We start from the raw sequence: 19,137 nt of genomic DNA on the forward strand, positions 1-19,137 counted from the left end.
TCGTTCCTCAACTGGCAATGCTGTTGGTCTTTCTGTGCTGAACAGAGATGAAGCTGTAGGAGCTCCAGTATCTTTGGTGGACGTGTCAGTCTGTTCACCTGAACTCTCTTCTCCAGTTGTTGGGAAAGTAGAACTTTTCTCAGGTGTTACTGAATCCTCCTCTGCCTGACTTGTGGGAAGAGTCTCCTTTGTTTCAGGTGACAAAGATGTTGGTTCGTCAGTACTGTACAGTGATGAAGTTGCAGTAACAGTAGCTGATAAAGACATTGATGATTGTTCCATTTGTTCTTTTGTCACATCACTCCCTGTATTAAATGCAGATGAGGGAGTTGGAGTCACACGTATGTCAGATGAAACAGTAATCCTTGTTTCTTCGGAACTAATTTCAGATGAATGTGATATTCCTTCAGTGGTTGTGAGCAGAGGAGTTACAGTGCCAAGTGTGCTTGAACCATGAGTTGTTTCATATTGTGTTTCTCCTGTTGCAGCTCTGTCTGTGCTAAGCATGGTAGCCACCACAGTAGCTTCTGTCGATGTCGTATTAGATGTTTGGTCATCTGCACTCTCTCCAGCAGTGATAGGAAACAGTGAAGCTGTCTCTGTTATGCTACTCACTTGGGTCACAGTTGAGGATTGTGTTTGAGTTGTGTCTTCAGTTATATCGGAAATTGTGGTTGAACCAGACTCACTTGTTTTGATTGGGGAAGTCGGGGTGGCCATAGTTGCAGAGGTTTGATGAACTGAAGCCCCTTTGTCTGTGACACTAGTGGTAGTTTCCACTTTTCCTTCGGGTAAATCAGTCATTGCTGATGCACTTTCTGTTGTATACTGACTGATTCCTGTGAATGAAGCCATAGTTGTCTTGATAATTTCAATAGCACTGTATAATGGGGAAGCAGTGGTTGTAATGGATTCAAGAGAGGGTGGAGCTGTTTCATTTTGTTTCTTCTCCTCGTGTACAGTGGTTGGTGCAGAAGATTTTACAGATTCAGTTTTTTCTGTGCCTGCTGTTTGCACTGTTTGTGATGGTACTTTACTCTCTCTTGTTTCTTGTCCTGTTGTATGTGTAGAGCTTAAGCTTGAAGACAATGTTGCAGTCCCCGCAGAGCTACTTGATGGAGGGCTGGTTGTAAACATGTTTACTTGTTGGACTCCTGAACTCACCTCCTCTGATGTAGACATTACATCAGACACAGCTCTCTCACTAGGTGAAATGGAGGGTATTTGGCTGACAGTACTTTCCCCCTGACTTATGACTGCCCCCTCTGAGGTTTGTGCCAGGGTAGGTGCAACAGTTGATGATTCAGTGCTGCTTACGTCTCTAGGTGGTGTTATCTCCGTCTTGGCTGTCAGTTCGTTAGGGGCTGAGCTACTGGATACTAAAGGAGCTCTTGTGCTGAAGGCAAATTCTTTTGGGGTTTGGGTCTCGTTCCCTTCCTCCACATCTTGAGTGGAGCTCTCTGAGTCACTATTTGTTGATGTTGGTGTGCTCCCATCAGCGTCATCTGAGGAGGGAGTGGACGCAGACTTCAGTGTAGACTGAATGTCATCTGCTGCAGCTGGACTGGCAGATGTGCTGTGTGTTTCCTCTGTGATTTCAGATTTGTATGTAGCTGTGTGAGGTTCTGTTGAAGAAGTAACAGGGAGCTTGTCTTCAGCCTTCTGTGTCTGAGTCACTGTTGAGTCACTTTTCACATAAGTGGGAGTCACCCCCGACTCGTCTACCTCTTCTTGAACAGATGCGGTGATGACAGTGGTGCTTTCTTTATTGCCCTTTGTTGTTTGGCTTTCTTCAGTTGCTTTGGTGATCTGTGGCTCGGCTGGTAGTACACTAGGAACTAGGTCAGCTGAGGTAACTGTGACTTCACTCATCGCCTCTGTGGCAATTGTAGCAGCTGGACCAGATTCAGTTTTCTGTGTAGTTTTTGATGGAGCTGTGCCCTCCATTGTTGAGGCTGGAAATAAGGTTGCGTCTATCTGAGGGACTAGGTCTTCCTCTTTAGGGAGTATGTGAGGAGGTGTTGATTCAACTAATGAGATTACATCGGTCTCATATATATCAACATCTGGGATCTCTGTCGAGATCCGTCCTTCTGTGGGTTCCTCCATAGAACCAGTGGAGCTACCTACAGGGAGATTGGTCCAACTATAATCAAACACAGTGTTTAGTTCATCACTTGCTCCCAGACTTGTCACATTGGTCGAAATCTGGGTACCTTTGGCCTCTACTTCTCCTGGGCTCTGTGGCTCCAATGTGATCTGTTGTTTACCATTTACAAAACTAACAGCTGGAGTGAGAGTTGCAGCAGCTTGAGAGAAAAGGTCTGGGTCTCCACTCTGCTGAATAGGCTCACCATCAGCCACGGAGGGTGTGGGATGGTCAGGCACAACTGGGATGGCAGAAGACTGGGAATCTTGTGGTTGTAGAGCCTGGGCAACTAAAAAGAAAATAAAGACGGTGATGATTTGATTGCTGAAAGTTTAGCCAACTGGTTTAAGAAACACTCAACATCAGCATGTTTTCTTAAACTCCTGGGAGAGACATTGCATAGACACACAATCACACACATCCCTCTTAAGAGCTGCTGTTTTCATTATGAGTGGATAAATGCCAAAATTCATCACTTTATGAGAAAGGGACAAACATATTTACAATCGTGGGAAATTTTCATTGAAACAAATATTTTATAAGGCAACTCCACAATATTAACAAATCAAATTTTGTTAGAAAAGATAGAGCTCTAGGCCACCAAGTTTATGAATTTAGCCCCAAAGATGTGATATGCTTTGTAGGTACAATGAGCCAGTGGAGTAGTGAAACTAAAACACAACGTAATATTTAGAATATTAAAAAATCATCAGAAATATATCTGTGCACTTAAAAAAGATTGTTTTCAATTACTGTCTGTTACCCTGCATCAACTGATTTGTATGACTGATGAATTTCAAAGTTTCTGTACTTGAGTGTGCTTTGAAAATAATGTATTTAAACCTAAAGCAGTTCTGAATAAAAAAACATTGTTAATAATTCTCCCCCCACCATATTTGAAAGCCTTGACCAAATAAGTGTCTGAACTTCTTCCAAACCAATATTAAAAAATGTATTAGATCCATGTGAGAAGAAACATTTCCTGCTGTGTGTGACACATTGGACACAGATAATATGAATCATAGTATATCAGTATGTTGACAAGTATGTATCAAATGCAACTGCTCAGTTTTTGTCGAGACATTTCAGAACATATTCCCATGTATGAGGGATATTCATGAAAACTGTTTATGAAATCCAAAACAATATCTTGACTATTTACAGCTTAAAATAATAAAGGAGTTGTTCAGCTCTTCATAAAAAATAAAACATTGAAACCTACAGTATATATCTGTATAATTCACATTAATATGGATACCATTATGTTTTCATGTTATTGTTCCTGATCCCTGTACTCGATTTCAGATGTCAGCAGCTCTCTGCTGCTAACTTTAAGTCTAACTCAGAAGCAGCGTTCAATTCCCTGTACAACACGCAGCATGTTATCATCATCTACCTACACTATGTTGCCTTGGATGGGTTGATGTATTCATATAAATGAACAAGGTTGTCTGGTTAAAAAATAATCCACCTCCTCTAAAAGATAGTGGCCTTAAATTACTGACAAATATCAAACTATCAAAATAGATCAGCTGTTATATTACAGCTCAATTTAGTGAACCAATATCTTAACCTTTGAAGCTAAGAAAATGCCTTGAGTCCATGTCCCTCTCTCCCTCTCACTGATGACCAATGACACCCACTGAATGTCACACGCCCATAGAAAGAAACATTACACATGATGACTGGCCCAAACAACAACTTTATATAAGCTCTATTACAACTCATGAGACTGTTATCCCTACAAGAATATGCATCTAGTTTTGTTTTGCCTGGTCATAATTAATGCAAAGAGAAGTGTGGAGAGTGTGACATAGTGTCAAGCCTTTGAAGAACGTAGAATTTTACATTTAGCGGGCGGCAATAAGAGAAGTGAGCTGTGGTCAATCCTGTAACGACCAATTTGGTTCTGTTTAGCATGAACTGTTTACCAGTGTTTGCAAAATGTAGTGCAAGCAAAGAGGAGGAAAAGATTATCCACACACTGCCACTTGAAATCCTCTAGTATACAAACTTTACACTACTCTCTCTCTCTCGCTCTCTCTCTCTCTCCCCTTCCCCCTTGTTTCCCACAAATGGTGATTCAAAAAGATTATTGGTTGCAACCAAACACCTGCACCAGCTATGCTCTGCAGAAACACCCCTGTTGAGAACTCAAGTAAAGCCTGGCAATGGACCCATGTAGCTGACCTTCACACAATACACAATCACACACAACACACGCAAACACCCACACATATTTAGAGAGAGAGAGAGAGCGATAACCCAAACTCTAACCCTAACCCCCAAGTAAAAGCACATGACTATCAAACTAAACCACTTAACTACATGGGTCATCTGTGCAAGTGGCTTAATTCGACTCATAGTTTTGTTTAAGTTGCAACCTCAGAGTCAGACGTTAGGTTATGAGTGTGTGTGAATATGTCACAACCCTAACCCTAACCCTAACCCCTAACCCTAACCATAACTGTGAATTTTTATTATAATCATCGTGACAATGATAACCCTAAAGTAAGTGTTATTCTAACATGAACCTTGATTTTTTTTTCTAAACCTAACTATTTTTATACAAACCTACTCAAACCAAAGAGTGATATGATTTTGCCTGCCGTATATGCACACCAATATGGGTCATATCTGAGGGTAGGGACAAATAATAATTTGGAGAACTGTTGCTATCATTTCTCTCCTTTGACACTGACAGAAAGCAAATAAACACAATTCCCTGAATCAAGCATCACTTTAGCAAGTGATAGTGAATGTTAAATAGATGTTTTGTTGGAGTTAGAATGTTCTGTGCATTGATTTGTGACATTTGTGGTTGACACGCCTATCGATCAACAGTAAATTGAATTGTCTTCAATTAATCAGAGACACATGGGCACCGCTCACATGGCTGTAGCACTGACAGGTTTTGGGCAACAACATCCTGATATTGCTGCGCACTTTGCTACCACGCAGCCAGACTCTGCCACAATATTTTCCACAAGCTTCTCCCACACACGCCAGGAGGGCAGACAGAGACGTCAAGGGCCTCAGCTGAGCCACATCACATGCTGCTGCAGTAAAAGTAGCTACAATCACACGCTTCAGGCAGCCACCAGCTGTCCGCACAGAGAGGGGAGACTCTGCGCTAGCAATGACATCACCTCTTGAGGGGCATCTGTGCTAACTCAGGTGGACTGCCATCACACCTCTGTTGACTGTAAGGCGCGGCTGTACAAGCTATGTAATGACTACTTTTGGCCACACTGCAGTTAGAGTGTGGATACGATTCAGTTTTTTATAATGCATGACATACATTATCCCAAGGGACTGTGCAGAATAAGGTCAAGACCTTACATTATTAGAAAGAGAAACCCAACAGTTGCCACCATGAGCAAGCACTTGTCGACGTTAGAGTAAAAAACTCCTTTGCAACATGGAGTACAGACTGCAGCTCTCCCAGGCAGACTCTGTACCTACCACAAAGCCAGACAAAATCTAAAAACGGTCAAATGGCTTATTCATTCCCTTTGAATCCTCTCCAATTCACCAGATCCCTTCACTCCAACACAGGCTGCTCTTCAGGGACGAGGAGTGAGTCACCATGGCAATGTTTGCAGCTCAGATGGAGAGCAAATTAAAGGAGTGAAAAATGATGCAGCTGTTGTTTGAATGCGAGATCATGTACTGCAGATCTAAAAGTCATCGCCAAAATATGCACTTCAAGTTTCTCAGGCAGAGATTCAGACCCTATAAATTCACTAATATATCAAAATCACAACAAACACTTTGAAATTTAAAAAAAAAAACTTCATTGTCAGGCCATCTGCTCAGCTGAACTGAAGGCGTCAACATGACGCAGAGGGAACCAGAAAACAAAACACTTCGACGGTGGAAGATGCAAACATGAGTATTCTGTAACCGCTTCTGTATTATGTAGATTACAGTTACCACTAAATAGTATATTTACAGAGAAAGTCACCAAACCTCATTTGCATACCAACGTAGTGCTACACAGCATGTTGCCTACGCCAGGTTCGCTTTAGCTCAATTAACTTCACCTTCTATAAAATCTCACCACCAATCAAAAGCAGACTTTCTCTCGACTTCAGCACCCTGGACAGCACAACCTCCCAGAATCCTCAGTAATAATAACATTATAAATCAGCCGAAAACACTGCACCACATTATTATTGAGACATCTCAAAATTTGTTTTCATTATTGCGGCCTAATAAAGATCAAGTAATGGCATTTCCTATTGGGATATATATCTACATTTAAATTAAAATAATCATTTCAGTCAAATCAAACGTGTCAAATGTAGCTTCAAAGGTTTAAGGTATTAAGGTTGTTACCTGACACATTCTGCCTCTGCATGGCGGTGGTCACTTGGATGAATTGCTCCTCAGTGGCCGCTGTACTTGGAGTGGTGGTTGTGTCAGCAGCAGCTGAAGTCATGGAAGCAGATGTGAAGAACTCGGCGCCAATCTCTGTTGTGGTGTCGTCCTCTGTCGTGATGTCACCGCTGTGCTCTGGTACCAGAGTGATGGACTCATCAAAAACAATCATTGACGATGTTACACTTTCGGCTGAGGTTCCACTGTCTGTCAGGACGCCGGCGGATGCCACAGATACAGGAGTGGTCTTGTCCTTGTAGGTGACAGCCGGCGTCTCTGCATCCTGGCTTTGAGTTGTGGTTTGCGTTGTCTCTGGTGGTCCTGTGGTGGTGGTGTCAGTGGCAGTGGGGATTGTTGTTCTTTCAATGCTACTAGTGCTGTCTGACGGGCTGGATGATGTGCTCTGTTGTGGTAGCTGAGGAGGTGGAGGTCCCTCTACAAACCAATCTTCCCCAACCTCACCCACGCTGGGACCGTAATCTCGGTACGGTGTTGTTGAATTAAGCTCGGTGGGTGGGGGTGTTGATTCTGAGGAGCTGAACACTTCCTCGCTGGTCAGTTCGGTTGAGTCTGTGGGAGTATCTGTGAGGTCAGAGGTCATCGCTGTGGTTATCGCAGCACCCAGAATAGTTTCCTCAGTCTCCCCCTCTGCAGACATGGGCTCCGTGCTGAGAGAGGCTTCGGTTATGGCGACATCGGGTTGGATTTTGACGACCTGAATCACTGAGTTATCGTCGGGCTCCTCAGTGGGTTCAGAGACTGATTCTGTGGCATTACTGCTTTCGGTTGTGTGCTGAATTTCTGGCTCAGGTGTTGTGTCATCATGTTCCTCTCTGATGGTGGGTGCGACTGTGGTGATTAGCTCTTCTTCTTCTCCTGCGGGAGTGGAGCGCGGTGGAGCCATACTGGTAGAGAACATAGATGGAACATTGGAAGGATCTGGAGATTCATCTGCCTCTGATACAGTTACAGATTTTGGGGTTAGCGTAGGGGCGCTGCTCTCTAGTAAAGGGATGGAGGTAGTGGAGCTGATGGTGGTGGTCCCTACCACAATCATATCAACAAAGGACATCTGTCTGATCACCTCTCTCCTTCCTACAAAACACACATAAGCGAAAACACATAAGCACTTGACTCAATGTTAAACATATTGTATGTGATGTGTGAAAAACCAAAACAGTCTTTATAAAATATTACAAACAAAGCAGTAGTATGGGGGACAAGCCGTATGTCCGGTGGTTGAGGCGTCTCTAGCGCATTAACGGATAACAGAAATGCAAAAGCCATACAACGGAAACAGCGACAGCGGATGTTGACTATGAAACAAGCAGAGTTACTTACTGTGGTCATGTGAACCATTGTTTGTAAAAAACCAGGACTAGCCAATCACTGCCTAAATTGTGATGTTTGTCTTTTTAAGGTTTTACAGTAAAGGTGCGTTCTTCTTCTTTGGCTGCTCCACCTCTTGTTCAGGTTTTCACAAACGACTCACTCGACGGCATTGTGTAACTCTGCTTGTTTGTTTGTCAACATCGTTTTTGTAGTTTTGTTGTTACGTTTGCATTTATGTTTTCCGTTCATGCACTTGTGTGATACGTCTCAGCCACCGTACTGTACGTATGAGTCAAATAGTGGTCAAGGAACAATGTGCCAAAGCTGCAATAACAGTGTTTTATTTATTTTGTTCTAGTTTCCTAGAAACCTTAAGGTGAAGGACTTCCTATCCTTACTCTTCATTTTGTTTATAACCAGAACCAATATTAATTCAGACAGTGTTTTCAAAGACACAGTGGAACCAATCTTGTTTAACCTTACATAAAGTCAGAGAACCAATTTCTAATGTGCATTAGAGTAGTTGGCAAATAACCTCAATTATCTTGAAGTGCTGGTGAGGCAAATAATATAATGTTGACTTAATAGTCTTTCTCTTGTACGTGATTAAATTGAATATTCAGTGATTATCTAACTGCAGATGAGGTCATTTTTAAAGTTTTGTTTCCAGGAGTGCTTCAGAAGTTCTTCTCAACATTTCCCGATTTGCCTGAAAAGATTCATGTGACTCTAACAGATGAATTAAACAGTATATAAACTTAAATATAGTAGTGTTTTGGTTTTGTTAGAGTTGCCCTGACTATTTCTGTCCTCTATCGTGCACTATGCACTATCTGTCCTCCAAACAGTTGTTTTACTTTTACTATTTTTGTTCCAGCATCTCTCTCCAATGGTCCTCAAATGCTCGCTAATGACCCAGTCTACTTAACTCTTGAGGTTTTATTGAGTATTTACGTTTGTCTTGTACGCGTCTCTTCCTCCCTGCCCCTCTGTCCCCCAATGTGCTCTCATTTACTCGCTCCCATAAAAAGTAGTGTAGCGGCTCTAGAGAGCTTTCCTCTGTGACGCAGACAGATTGTATAAAGCCAGCTGTTGACCATTATGCACAAACCCTCTTTCTTCATCAAACTGTTTCTGATGTGAGGTGTGACACAGGTTTTTCCCTAACAGGAAAATAGGGCCTCTTCTCAGAGGGAGAGCATTATCTCACTGATGCATTTGAAATGTTGCTCTTACCGAAGTCTTTGTTTTCTTCTCGGCCAATGCAGACACCAATCAGACCAATTATCCCCCATTTCCCTTTGCACCGACCTCCTCTCTCCCTGTCTCACTATGTAGTCTAACTGACATAGGTTTACATCATATTTCTTTTTTGAGATATTGCTGGGAGTGGGAACGCAGGAAATGATGGAGTGAGTCCTGCCAAACACGGGTACTTGAAAAGCACTTAGACCGGGGCGTAAATACAACATGAGTGAGAGGGCTGACATGGAATACACAGAGCAGGAGGTGAGGGTGGCCTGTTTGCATGCCCTCTGAACTCCGTGGGGACTTATCACTGCGAGAGTTAGCATGGCTCAGGGGCAGGGGACGGCTTATCTATCCAACCCCTCATTTGTAAAGATGGAAAGGCCAGGTCAGGGGTCGCCAAGGATGACTGAATTTAGAAGTCCAGCAGTAGCTTTGTCCATTATCCAAATGTCTGCTCTGATAAGTACAAGTGAGAATGACGGAGGACAAACTTCTGACAGCGGAAATGAGAGGAGAAAGGTGAACAGGGAGTAAGATAGTGAGACTAAAAAGGCTGACAGGTGTGGTATTAGTTATTTTTGTTGCTTCTCTAAATGGCAGCTATCATCAGTCATTGGGTTTTGCCCTCAGGATACTGGCTAGCTAAGAACACTTCACATTTTGAGAGATTAGCCTGATTCTGGTTACTGCCAGTGAACCATAAAGTATCGGTATTTATAGAGATCTATAGTTTCTCCCCAAGGTCACCAATCACTAAATCTCTATATTATGTATAATAGTTAAGTACTGTTTTGGTTTATTTTACAGCAGTGAGGTTGTATAAGTACTGTCACAAACTCAGAAGGAAAAATATTTATTATAATTCTCCTTATTATTCTTATTCGCCCCATTAGAATTGAACTGTTGTGTCTATTGCTTTCAAAGAAAACAAAAATTATAAGTATTATTTTGTCCTCTTGGCTAATTTTGTTGCCTCAGACATGGGCAGGAAACCAAAATGTGAGAAAGTGAGGTCAACTGGACGCTGGGAGACTAGTCTGACACAAGTAAGAGAAATCATTCCCCTTCTTTTCTGTGGTTGTTGTTGTTGTTGTCTTTGAAACGATGAATATAGCAAGTAACAGGGACATAAAGTGAACTGAACACTGGCCATACAGGAGATATTCAAAAAATATTTTAAAAAAATTTGGTCTAGTGTATTTGTGGGAATGTGTACAGTGGTGCAAAGAAGCAGGGTGGGGGATCTGAAGTGAATACACACGATGAGATCATAGCTGCTTCCAGCCCAGGCCAGCTTGACAAAAAAGTCTGTGCTTTCAATTACTGTCTGTATTTCATAAACCAAAAACTAAATATGTATATATATATATATACAGGAATACAAAATTTGCCCGAACATGTGCAGGCAACACTTTCCACGATAAACTGTAAATCTACTCAACAATAACAACAACAAGAACCTAGGAGTGAGCTTACCTTTAAAACAGTAAGCCCCAAGCTTCGTAGATGGTTCTGGGAAGCCGGTCTGGTTTCTGTAGCGATACATGGTCCTGACGCCGAGCAGGCCCCCCCCACACTTCATTCTGGGTACTGCAACGGGATGTCGTGCGCTGCCATCGGAGAGCCAGCCATAGTCACATTTGTCCAGGCCCTGTCGCCAGGCAGCATGGAGCTGGCCAGGGGATGCCAAAGAAGATTTTCTCTTCTTGCACTCTGCACTGGCCTCCCCTAAAGTCATCTTGTGGGTCACAGGAGCATAGAACACCTCACCTACAAAGAGGGGAAAATGCAAAGAAGACTTAATTCACGAGCACCAAGCCAAAGGCAAAACGATATGACAAATTGTCAGTGATCACAAAAACAAAATCTCATTACAGTTGTTTCACATTTCATTTTAGATTCTTTGAAATGAAACCCAGACTAAAAAGCCTACCAGTTGGAGTAATCCCAAGTTGCAGATTTATGACCTTTCAGAGGAGACATAGCCCAAAAACAGCTGACAAAAGTCGCAGCTGTGCAGGGCACGGACCCAAAACATCTCCCACCGATCATGTTCAGGACAACAGTAGTTCATTCATTAGATTAGTGTGAGGTGGGATAGCAATGCCGATAATGTGCCTGGCCTGTCAATGAACGTGTCTGTACTTCAGGACACTAGGTTTCCCCTCAGGAGGGAGTGAACTGGATTACACCTTCAATATTTCCTTCCTTCATATTATTCAAGTCAGGGGCTCACCCTCAGAAAAGGTCACTGCGCTATGAAAATTACAATTGCATATTTTATAACCTGTCTTTTCTACAGGAATAACATGAATGAAACACTATAGAAAAGCAAGATCTCAGTTGAAGCCAGACATGACAAGCGAGGATGACTATGTGTTTTCAGTTAGTCTTGGGTGTAACATTTTTAATATCCCATGTTGGTTACATCCCATTGATTTACAATGGCATTGAGTTTAGGAGATGTTTTTCCACCCAGAAATGTACTCGCTCTTTAAAAGCAAACAGGAGACATCTAATCGCCAACATACAGTCACTTTCAACAACTCAACTTCCCTATTTTTTCGAAGTGATTTTACTTTTACATTTTTTTGATGACACCAGTAAGTTATTGGTTGCCACAAGTTCTATTTTACAAAAAAACATCTTGTATGTATATCTCAAACTCTTCAAGGAAAGAAGAGACATTTTTTTAATTATTATTATTAATAATTTATTATTATTATGACAGTAATGAAATATTCTAACAGCATCCCGATGTAACCACAATGTCCCCAAAAAAGTGTTTTATTCTACTTTCTTTCCCCAATTATGCATGCAACTAGTTGAAGGAGTTACCTACTAAATCAAAGCAATGAACCCTTGAGTTGAGTATTGTGGGAAAGGGTTTGATAATAACACACCATCCCATCATATCCAACAATCCCAGAGTCTTGGATACAAGTTTGGTTTCTTGCAGAGATAAGTCAGATATATCCTCGATGTGTATGTCCCTGGTGGTTGTAGGACAGGGGGACAGGGGGACAGGGGGACTCAATAATGTGCCTCTGCTCATAACTCTGATCATACAAATATCCCAATACTCACTAAATACTACATATACACAATTGGTTTGCAACCGGTGCCAGGGCTGCACGGCACACATCCCAGCGACAGAGGACTGACTCGAGTAGATGTGTCAAGAGGGAATGGTAACACTCGTGAAAATCGGAGTGCAGTTGAGTCCATAAGCAGGAACAGCCTGGATAATGAACAGCTTGAAAAGGACTGTTGGCTGAGTGGGGAAAACTTCCCATGAGCAGTGCCAAAGACACTTAAAACACCCATTATCACATATTTTGGTGAGTTTTACAAAAAACACTATGGTGGAGAACAAAATTTCAGTTTCTGCATCAGAATCTGGTCATTGGAAGCTTCTCTCTAACACACAATTTTATTTTTTTGCAAAAACCCGGAACAGTTTAGCAAAACAAAATATATAAAAGGTCTCACATTGTCACCAGTAATATTTTCAAACAAAAACAATCAAGTGTATTTCCCCAGCGGCGGTAAAATAAGCTGTAAAAGTAATTTGCTTTGGCACTGTGACGGTTTGGAAGTTTCGTCATTTCAGCCAAAGGGTGTGTCGGTGCCTCTAAACAACACCTCATCTCTGAGAGGGAAAAGGCTTAAATTGGTGGCTCAACTTACCATGAAGTTTATCTACGTAACAAAATACATCATAGGTCTCTGTTGGTTTCCTGATGCCATATGTCCTAATGCCAGGTTTGGTCTTCAGGTTGCCAAAGCAGCCGTTCCTTGGCTTGATAATGGGGTATCTATGCAGGGAGAGAAAAGAAGATGCTTTATAACACGTGAGTTAAACCCATCTTATCCGTGTGCTAAATTATTTTACGTCACATCAGAACACAAGCAACAATACATCGTGCAATAGACGTGTTTGTTTTTTAATGACTCTGGAAAGAGAATTTAAATGCAGCTGACCTCACTGACTGATCGGCGATCCAGCCGGCATCACATTGGTCAAAGCCGTCCTCATAGGCTGCTCTCAGTTGGTCATATGTGGCAATGGTTGCTCCAACATTTTGGCAAGTCCTGACAGCGTTCTGGTAGTTCATTGTATATCTGCTGATGCTCGCCCGGTAGTGAAAGACGACACCTGAAAACAAATAGTAAAAAAAAAAAGAGAGAAATGAAGCATAATGTGGATTTGTATACAAACATTAACAATGTGATCTGGAATTCATCGGCATAATGTCAGCGCCATAAATTATGGCAAACGTCTCGTAAAGCAAATAGCATCAGTGAAATGATTGAGCCTCTCAGCTTCTTTGGAAAGGAGGAACTTTGCAATAAACCAATCTGGTAAGTAAAATACAGTTCACCACAAATGAACAAGATAAGTGCAGATGATGCCACGGCCCTGAAATCCCCATACTTGTGGACAGTAAACAGACGCGGAGGACATGATTGATAGTCCTAATTAACATTGCAGATATTTGGGAAAGAGGTTGTGAAGATCGTTAACCAGTGGAGAGCAAAACTATCTCGGTATACCCCCACTCCACCCATGTTTTCTACATCCCCAAAACATGAGTTATGTCTCCCAGAGAAGTGAGAAAATGTAGAATGCACATAATGACAGGAGGTTTCCCCTTTAACGAGACTGTGACATCTGACTTAGTGGAACTGCAATAGTGTTGCATGATAATAGACATAACTTAAACCTTGTGCGAAGTTCATATTGGGGAATTCCGTCCTGTCTCAATGAAGGCAAAGTAAAAAAAAGAAAAGGCTGAGTAACAGCCACTGAGGGCCGCACTAAAGAGAAAAGTCTCCCCTGACAAGGTGGCACCCAAGATGACAAGGACGCATGAGGTTACGCAGCTTTTGCTTTGCCCATAGAAACATCTGGAATGTAATCCACATAGTTACACGGATGCACACTGGGATTAAAACGTTGCAGTACTTGGTACGGACAGGGTCCCGCAGGCTCATCAAGACTCTTCTTTTCAACAATGCATTGACTCTAAAATAAGAACAACTAAAAACTGTGGTTACTCTGTGTAACTACTGGGTAGGTGCTGCTATCAAAGTAAGCAGAAGGGCGTCCATAGTTGCCTCATTCCGTTTACATTTCTATCACCACTTGTATTCCATTTCACTATTATTAAACCCTTGCAGCAACCCCATCTACATTCAGAGAGAGTGTGGGGCGAAGTTATTTCCAGTGTTGTGCCTGTGGGAAGGGTGACATGAACGTCTTACCGTTGACATCTAGGTTCACTGTATCCTGGGTGTCTTCAATGCCGTACATGACCTCACAGCGGTAAGTGCCCGCGTCACTGGCACGCAGCTTCACCATTGTCAGTGAGGCGTCCCCGACGTCCTCCGGGTGACTGGGCACTGACACGCGGTTCCTGTAGATGGAACCTATCTTGATGAGGCCATTTTGTGCCACCAGCACTGTGGATTCCACTTCCCCCACTATTTTGGTCCATTTGATCCGTAGGTAATCTCTGCTATAAATGGCAGTTCCGTTGGGGCTGATGACCGGCGCTGAGGTTGGGATGGTGGAGAAGAAGCAGGGAAGATTTACCTTCCCTGAGAGGGAGCCAGTGACCGGTCGGATTATCGATAAGGAGTTGGAGGCTGGAAGGAAAGAACACAGAAGGGTTAAATGCAACTTTAAAATATTTGACTTCACTCACTGATGTTTTTTCTGCTGTGATTCATGTGTCTTTATTACTATATAGCCATACATCACCACTACACCCAACATGCATCATGCCCTGAAATGGCTCTATTGGAAAGTCAAACTTCATCCCTAAAGTGATGGGTGTGGGAACACACTGACTGCAGTGTGTGTAGCATGTTTGTTATAAGTTGGGGGGGAAAATGGAAGATAATTGGTTAAACAGGGGAGTTATGGCTGCATTACTTCATGTTGTAGCACTGCTGCGTTCTGTGCATGTTAGTTTTTCTTCCCTGCTTCATCAAAACACAGGAGGACTAAATGATGGTGACAGGTAGACGCACACTAAACAAAGTGAAGTATGTCACCACCATAATGTGCCCTGGGCAGTGCAATGTATGTCACCTCTCATGACCCTCTCTTCTGTTCCCAGCTGAAAACCACTTCTCTCAGGGGTAAGGATATTTCATCTTATCTTACATCTTGGATATTCTGGTGCAATAACCCCGCTGCTGTTTCACTGCCCCCAGACCAGACAAGGTTAACAATTACTATTCTTAATCCCCCTCCCCCCCCCCCCGAGCGCCGTCCACATTTAAAACAGTTCCTCGGTCTCATTCCATTTCTGTGAGAAGCGTTTGTGGTAAAGCGAAGGGGATGTCAGACAGGACGCCAGACACAAATGAATGGCAACAGGCTGAATCACACCATAGCCCTGTGAGAGGAGAGATTTTTTTCTTTTTTTTTAGAGGGGGGGGGGGGGGGGGGGGGGGCAGTCCCAGGAACAATGTGGGCAATCCTCTGGAAGCAGCGGTGGGACAGCCCCAGAGGCATGAGTGTGTGTGCTTTAACAGAGGGTCTTATTAGGGACGAGGGGTGAAACCAGCTGTTATTCCCAGACTGGGAGCAGAATCTAATTGAAAGGTGTCCACTCGTACCCACAGACAGAGCCAGGGACTGGGGGCTGCAGGGAAAAGCCAGGTGGGCCAGGGGGGCCAGAGAGGCAGAGCTCTGTGGTTATGTCACCTTCACCTTTGAATAACGTCTCAGAGGTTTTCACAGGACGAGGACTGGAAGCGTCTCCAACTTAAAGAATATAGTGAGGCGTTTGACACATCAGTTTGCTGCTGATAAGATGTATAGAACGGATTTCAGCTGAAAGTGACCATGTCGTACTATTTTATGTTTGGTGAGGCCGACATGTGGAGTGATGGGTGGGTGGGGGTGGGGGGGGGGGTGGGGGGGGGGAGATAAAGAAAAAGCAGAGGGAGGGAGTTAAGTAGAAAGAGGGCGGCCTAAAGGACCGACTGGTAAAAGAGGGAATTTGCTCGATCGAGACTTACCTGAGGCAGCCGCAGCTTCCCAGAGAAAACATAACCACAGGATATGTTTTATATTTAGTAACATCTGTTGGAAAAATAAAAAAGAGTCATTTAGCAAACAAATCATACTTTGTCTTTTTTTTTCTTTCTATGGAGACTGGCCAATACATTGTTGAGTAATATTCTAGATGTGTCATGGGTTTCAGAAAATAATCTGAATTTTAAACAGATATTCATCATCTTAAAATTGCTAAATAACAAGTATGCAATATTGGCACAGTCGAAACATTATATTTACCGAGCAGGATTACAACATACATACATATATAAACAAACTTTTATAAATCATAACCAATAATGAAAAGCCCTTGTAACAAACATCACATTCACATGACATATCACACTTCCTGGCAGAATACTTTAATTCGCACCGGGTACATGTAGGATTTTGACGCAAATATGGTATTTCACAACTAATAGAGTTTTCAGTGAATTTGTGGGTGGCAGAGGGGAAAAGTAAAACTTCCTGTGAGGTCAAACTGCAGAGACTTTGGCGACAGGAGGACAGAAGTACAGTGAGCCCCCTGTCCTCACATGCACCCCACTGTATAAACACAAGCAGCGGCTCTCAGTGGGAACGGAAGACTGCTATTCTCTTAAATACAGAGAGAGAGAGAGAGAGAGAGAGAGAGAGAGAGAGAGAGAGAGAGAGAGAGAGAGAGACTAATGACAAAAGCTCATCATCTACCATATTTCAGGGTGGGTAAAGTCTGTTATAGGGTCAAGATGCCAGTTCTCTGACACTATAGTCTAGCCTGTCCTGATTCAGACGCACCCTAATGGAAACTAAATGAAATAAGAGTTTGGCGAGACAACAACAGCAAATCCAGGTCTTAAATCCAGGTCTTAAATCCACGTGTTAGGTCCAGGTTTTACATTTCTTTCCGATTAAAGCATAATGGATTTTAAAATGTTTGCAGAGTGATGCAAGATTCATGAACTATGCTACAGGCTGATGCAGAAGGTTTTCTAGGAAATCGAAAAAAAAGAGTCGTTCAGAGAAAGAAGTGCTCATGGCATCACACAGACGAATAATGGGTTGCAGATTTTGGGGGAGCCAGTGGCCATTAATGCGATGCTCCCTGCCATGAAACACAGATATTTGTTACTGGGAGCAGAAATGAATAAAAACGTTGACTTTTTATTTGGTGATGTTTCTGCAGCATAACTCTTTTTTTTTTCCTTTTTCCTCCTAGAAACACCTGTTGCTTGTGGATGCTCAGCGGAAATCATGACATGATAACAAAGCATTTATTATCATATATTTGAACTGCTTAGACGTGAATACATGAGGCGTAATATGCAGTCTGCAGCGCTGAGTTTAGAAATGTGCATGCGCGCAGTGGCGGGGCGCACCAGTGTAGGTTATCTGAGGACAGCGCGGCATCACTGGGTGCGTTCCCGTTTAGACTGAATCCACAGAGTTAAGTTCACTTTAATGACCGATTTCATTTTTAAAACATTGTCTCGACAACACAATAAAATGTGATAAACGCAGAAACAACACGCCAACAACTGAATTGAGATTAAATTATATGGTTAAGTGCAATTTCCTCACATCATATCTTAGTTCGCAGAAAAGTTTAAGGAAATATACTTACGTTTAAAGATGCTTTATTCCATAAAATGAACATTTATCTGTGTATGCCCTTAAATCCAGTTAGTCCCAGTGCGCAACATGCGTGCGTAAAAAGTGCCAAAATATGTCCACTACAAATCGGCGCAGCAGCACTTATCTCCCTGGTGCGCCTCTCTCTTCCCCGTGATGCTCCAGAGCTGCGGGGTCCCAATCCCAGATGATCCTGGTTCTGAGCAGAGCGACAGAAACCGTCAAGTGCTGGCAAGCAACAAGTAAGCAATTTTGCTTAACGCAGACTGTTATTTCGTCAGTGTCAGGGAGGAGGGGCAGAGTGCCCACTGAAAAGTGAGTGAGACACCTTCGGGGAGGAGGGACACAATACTTAATTTGGCCCTGTGCCTGAGAGGAGCATCCTCATCCAATCAGACTCTCCCGGCATCGGGCGGGGTTTTTTTTCTTCTCCAGGTAACGCTTTTATTTCGGAGTGACTGGATTTCCACAGAGGAGCGCCAATTCGGAGGTTTTCTCAATTACTGTGTCCAAATGTGAAAGAATTGACAGCAAATATAAAAGTTTATGAGGTGTGTTGTGTTTATATCGCTTGATTCAGTGTTTATGTGATGGATATAATGAGACACCTCTTTCTGATGAGGTCTCACATCGATGCCATGAGCAGAGCGCAAGAGCGCACCAGTCACATCACCAGTCACATCACCAGTCGCATCACCAGTCAGTCACATTGCGCGATGGAAACAGGGTGGTGCAGACATGACTCTGGTTGACATTGAGTCACAATCTACACTTTATTTCAACAACACATTTATGTGAGTACAGTGAGGGAGTTCTTCCCATCCGTCCCACTTCAGACACTTAGAACCAACCAAGTTTGTTGGAGCCAGCAGCTCAGTATTGTTTTAGACAGATTTTAATTGCAGCCTATTGTCTTGTTGTCTTGATGTGTGTATATATATGAATTCAGTGTACCGGGTGTGTGAGGGAGAAACAGAAATAGATAATCTCAAGTTGAAATGGGTTATCTCTGATTACCATGACTGCCTGACTGAAGTGACAGTGTGAACTGGATCCTCTGTGCCTGGCTATTCCACAGGGGGGAGAGGCTGGACCACAGTCTATCAGCTCTTGCCTAATGATCACCATCATTGGCTACTGCTGGATAGGTAGGAGGGATTAGCTGCGTGTGTGTGTGTGTGTGTGTGTGTGTGTGTGTGTGTGTGTGTGTGTGTGTGTGTGTGTGTGTGTGTGTGTGTGTGTGTGTGTGCTGGTGTGTTTGTGTGTGTGTGTGTGTGTGTGTGTGTGTGTGTGTGTGTGTGTGTGTGTGTGTGTGTGTGTGTGTGTGTGTGGTAGT

The 19,137-nt window shown here is 42.9% G+C and overlaps 2 protein-coding genes across 2 annotated transcripts; both read right to left on the reverse strand.

Moving 5' to 3' along the window:
- Positions 1–402: 402 nt before the first annotated feature.
- On the reverse strand, positions 403–6,854 carry LOC117767320 (flocculation protein FLO11-like; the record flags this gene model as incomplete). Its single annotated transcript, XM_034594836.1, has 2 exons — positions 6,491–6,854; positions 403–2,438 (listed from the first exon to the last, which is right to left on the reverse strand). Coding segments are annotated over exons 1-2 (2,250 nt in total), but the record flags the coding sequence as incomplete, so codon positions are not given.
- A 3-nt stretch (positions 6,855–6,857) lies between these two features.
- On the reverse strand, positions 6,858–18,009 carry LOC117767709 (brevican core protein-like; the record flags this gene model as incomplete). Its single annotated transcript, XM_034595534.1, has 7 exons — positions 17,794–18,009; positions 16,154–16,217; positions 14,384–14,767; positions 13,100–13,274; positions 12,806–12,933; positions 10,592–10,885; positions 6,858–7,627 (listed from the first exon to the last, which is right to left on the reverse strand). Coding segments are annotated over exons 1-7 (1,848 nt in total), but the record flags the coding sequence as incomplete, so codon positions are not given.
- Between the last annotated feature and the right edge of the window lie 1,128 nt (positions 18,010–19,137).

The sequence above is a fragment of the Hippoglossus hippoglossus genome, chromosome 9 (genome assembly GCF_009819705.1).
Source record: "Hippoglossus hippoglossus isolate fHipHip1 chromosome 9, fHipHip1.pri, whole genome shotgun sequence".
NCBI classification, from domain to species: domain Eukaryota; kingdom Metazoa; phylum Chordata; class Actinopteri; order Pleuronectiformes; family Pleuronectidae; genus Hippoglossus; species Hippoglossus hippoglossus.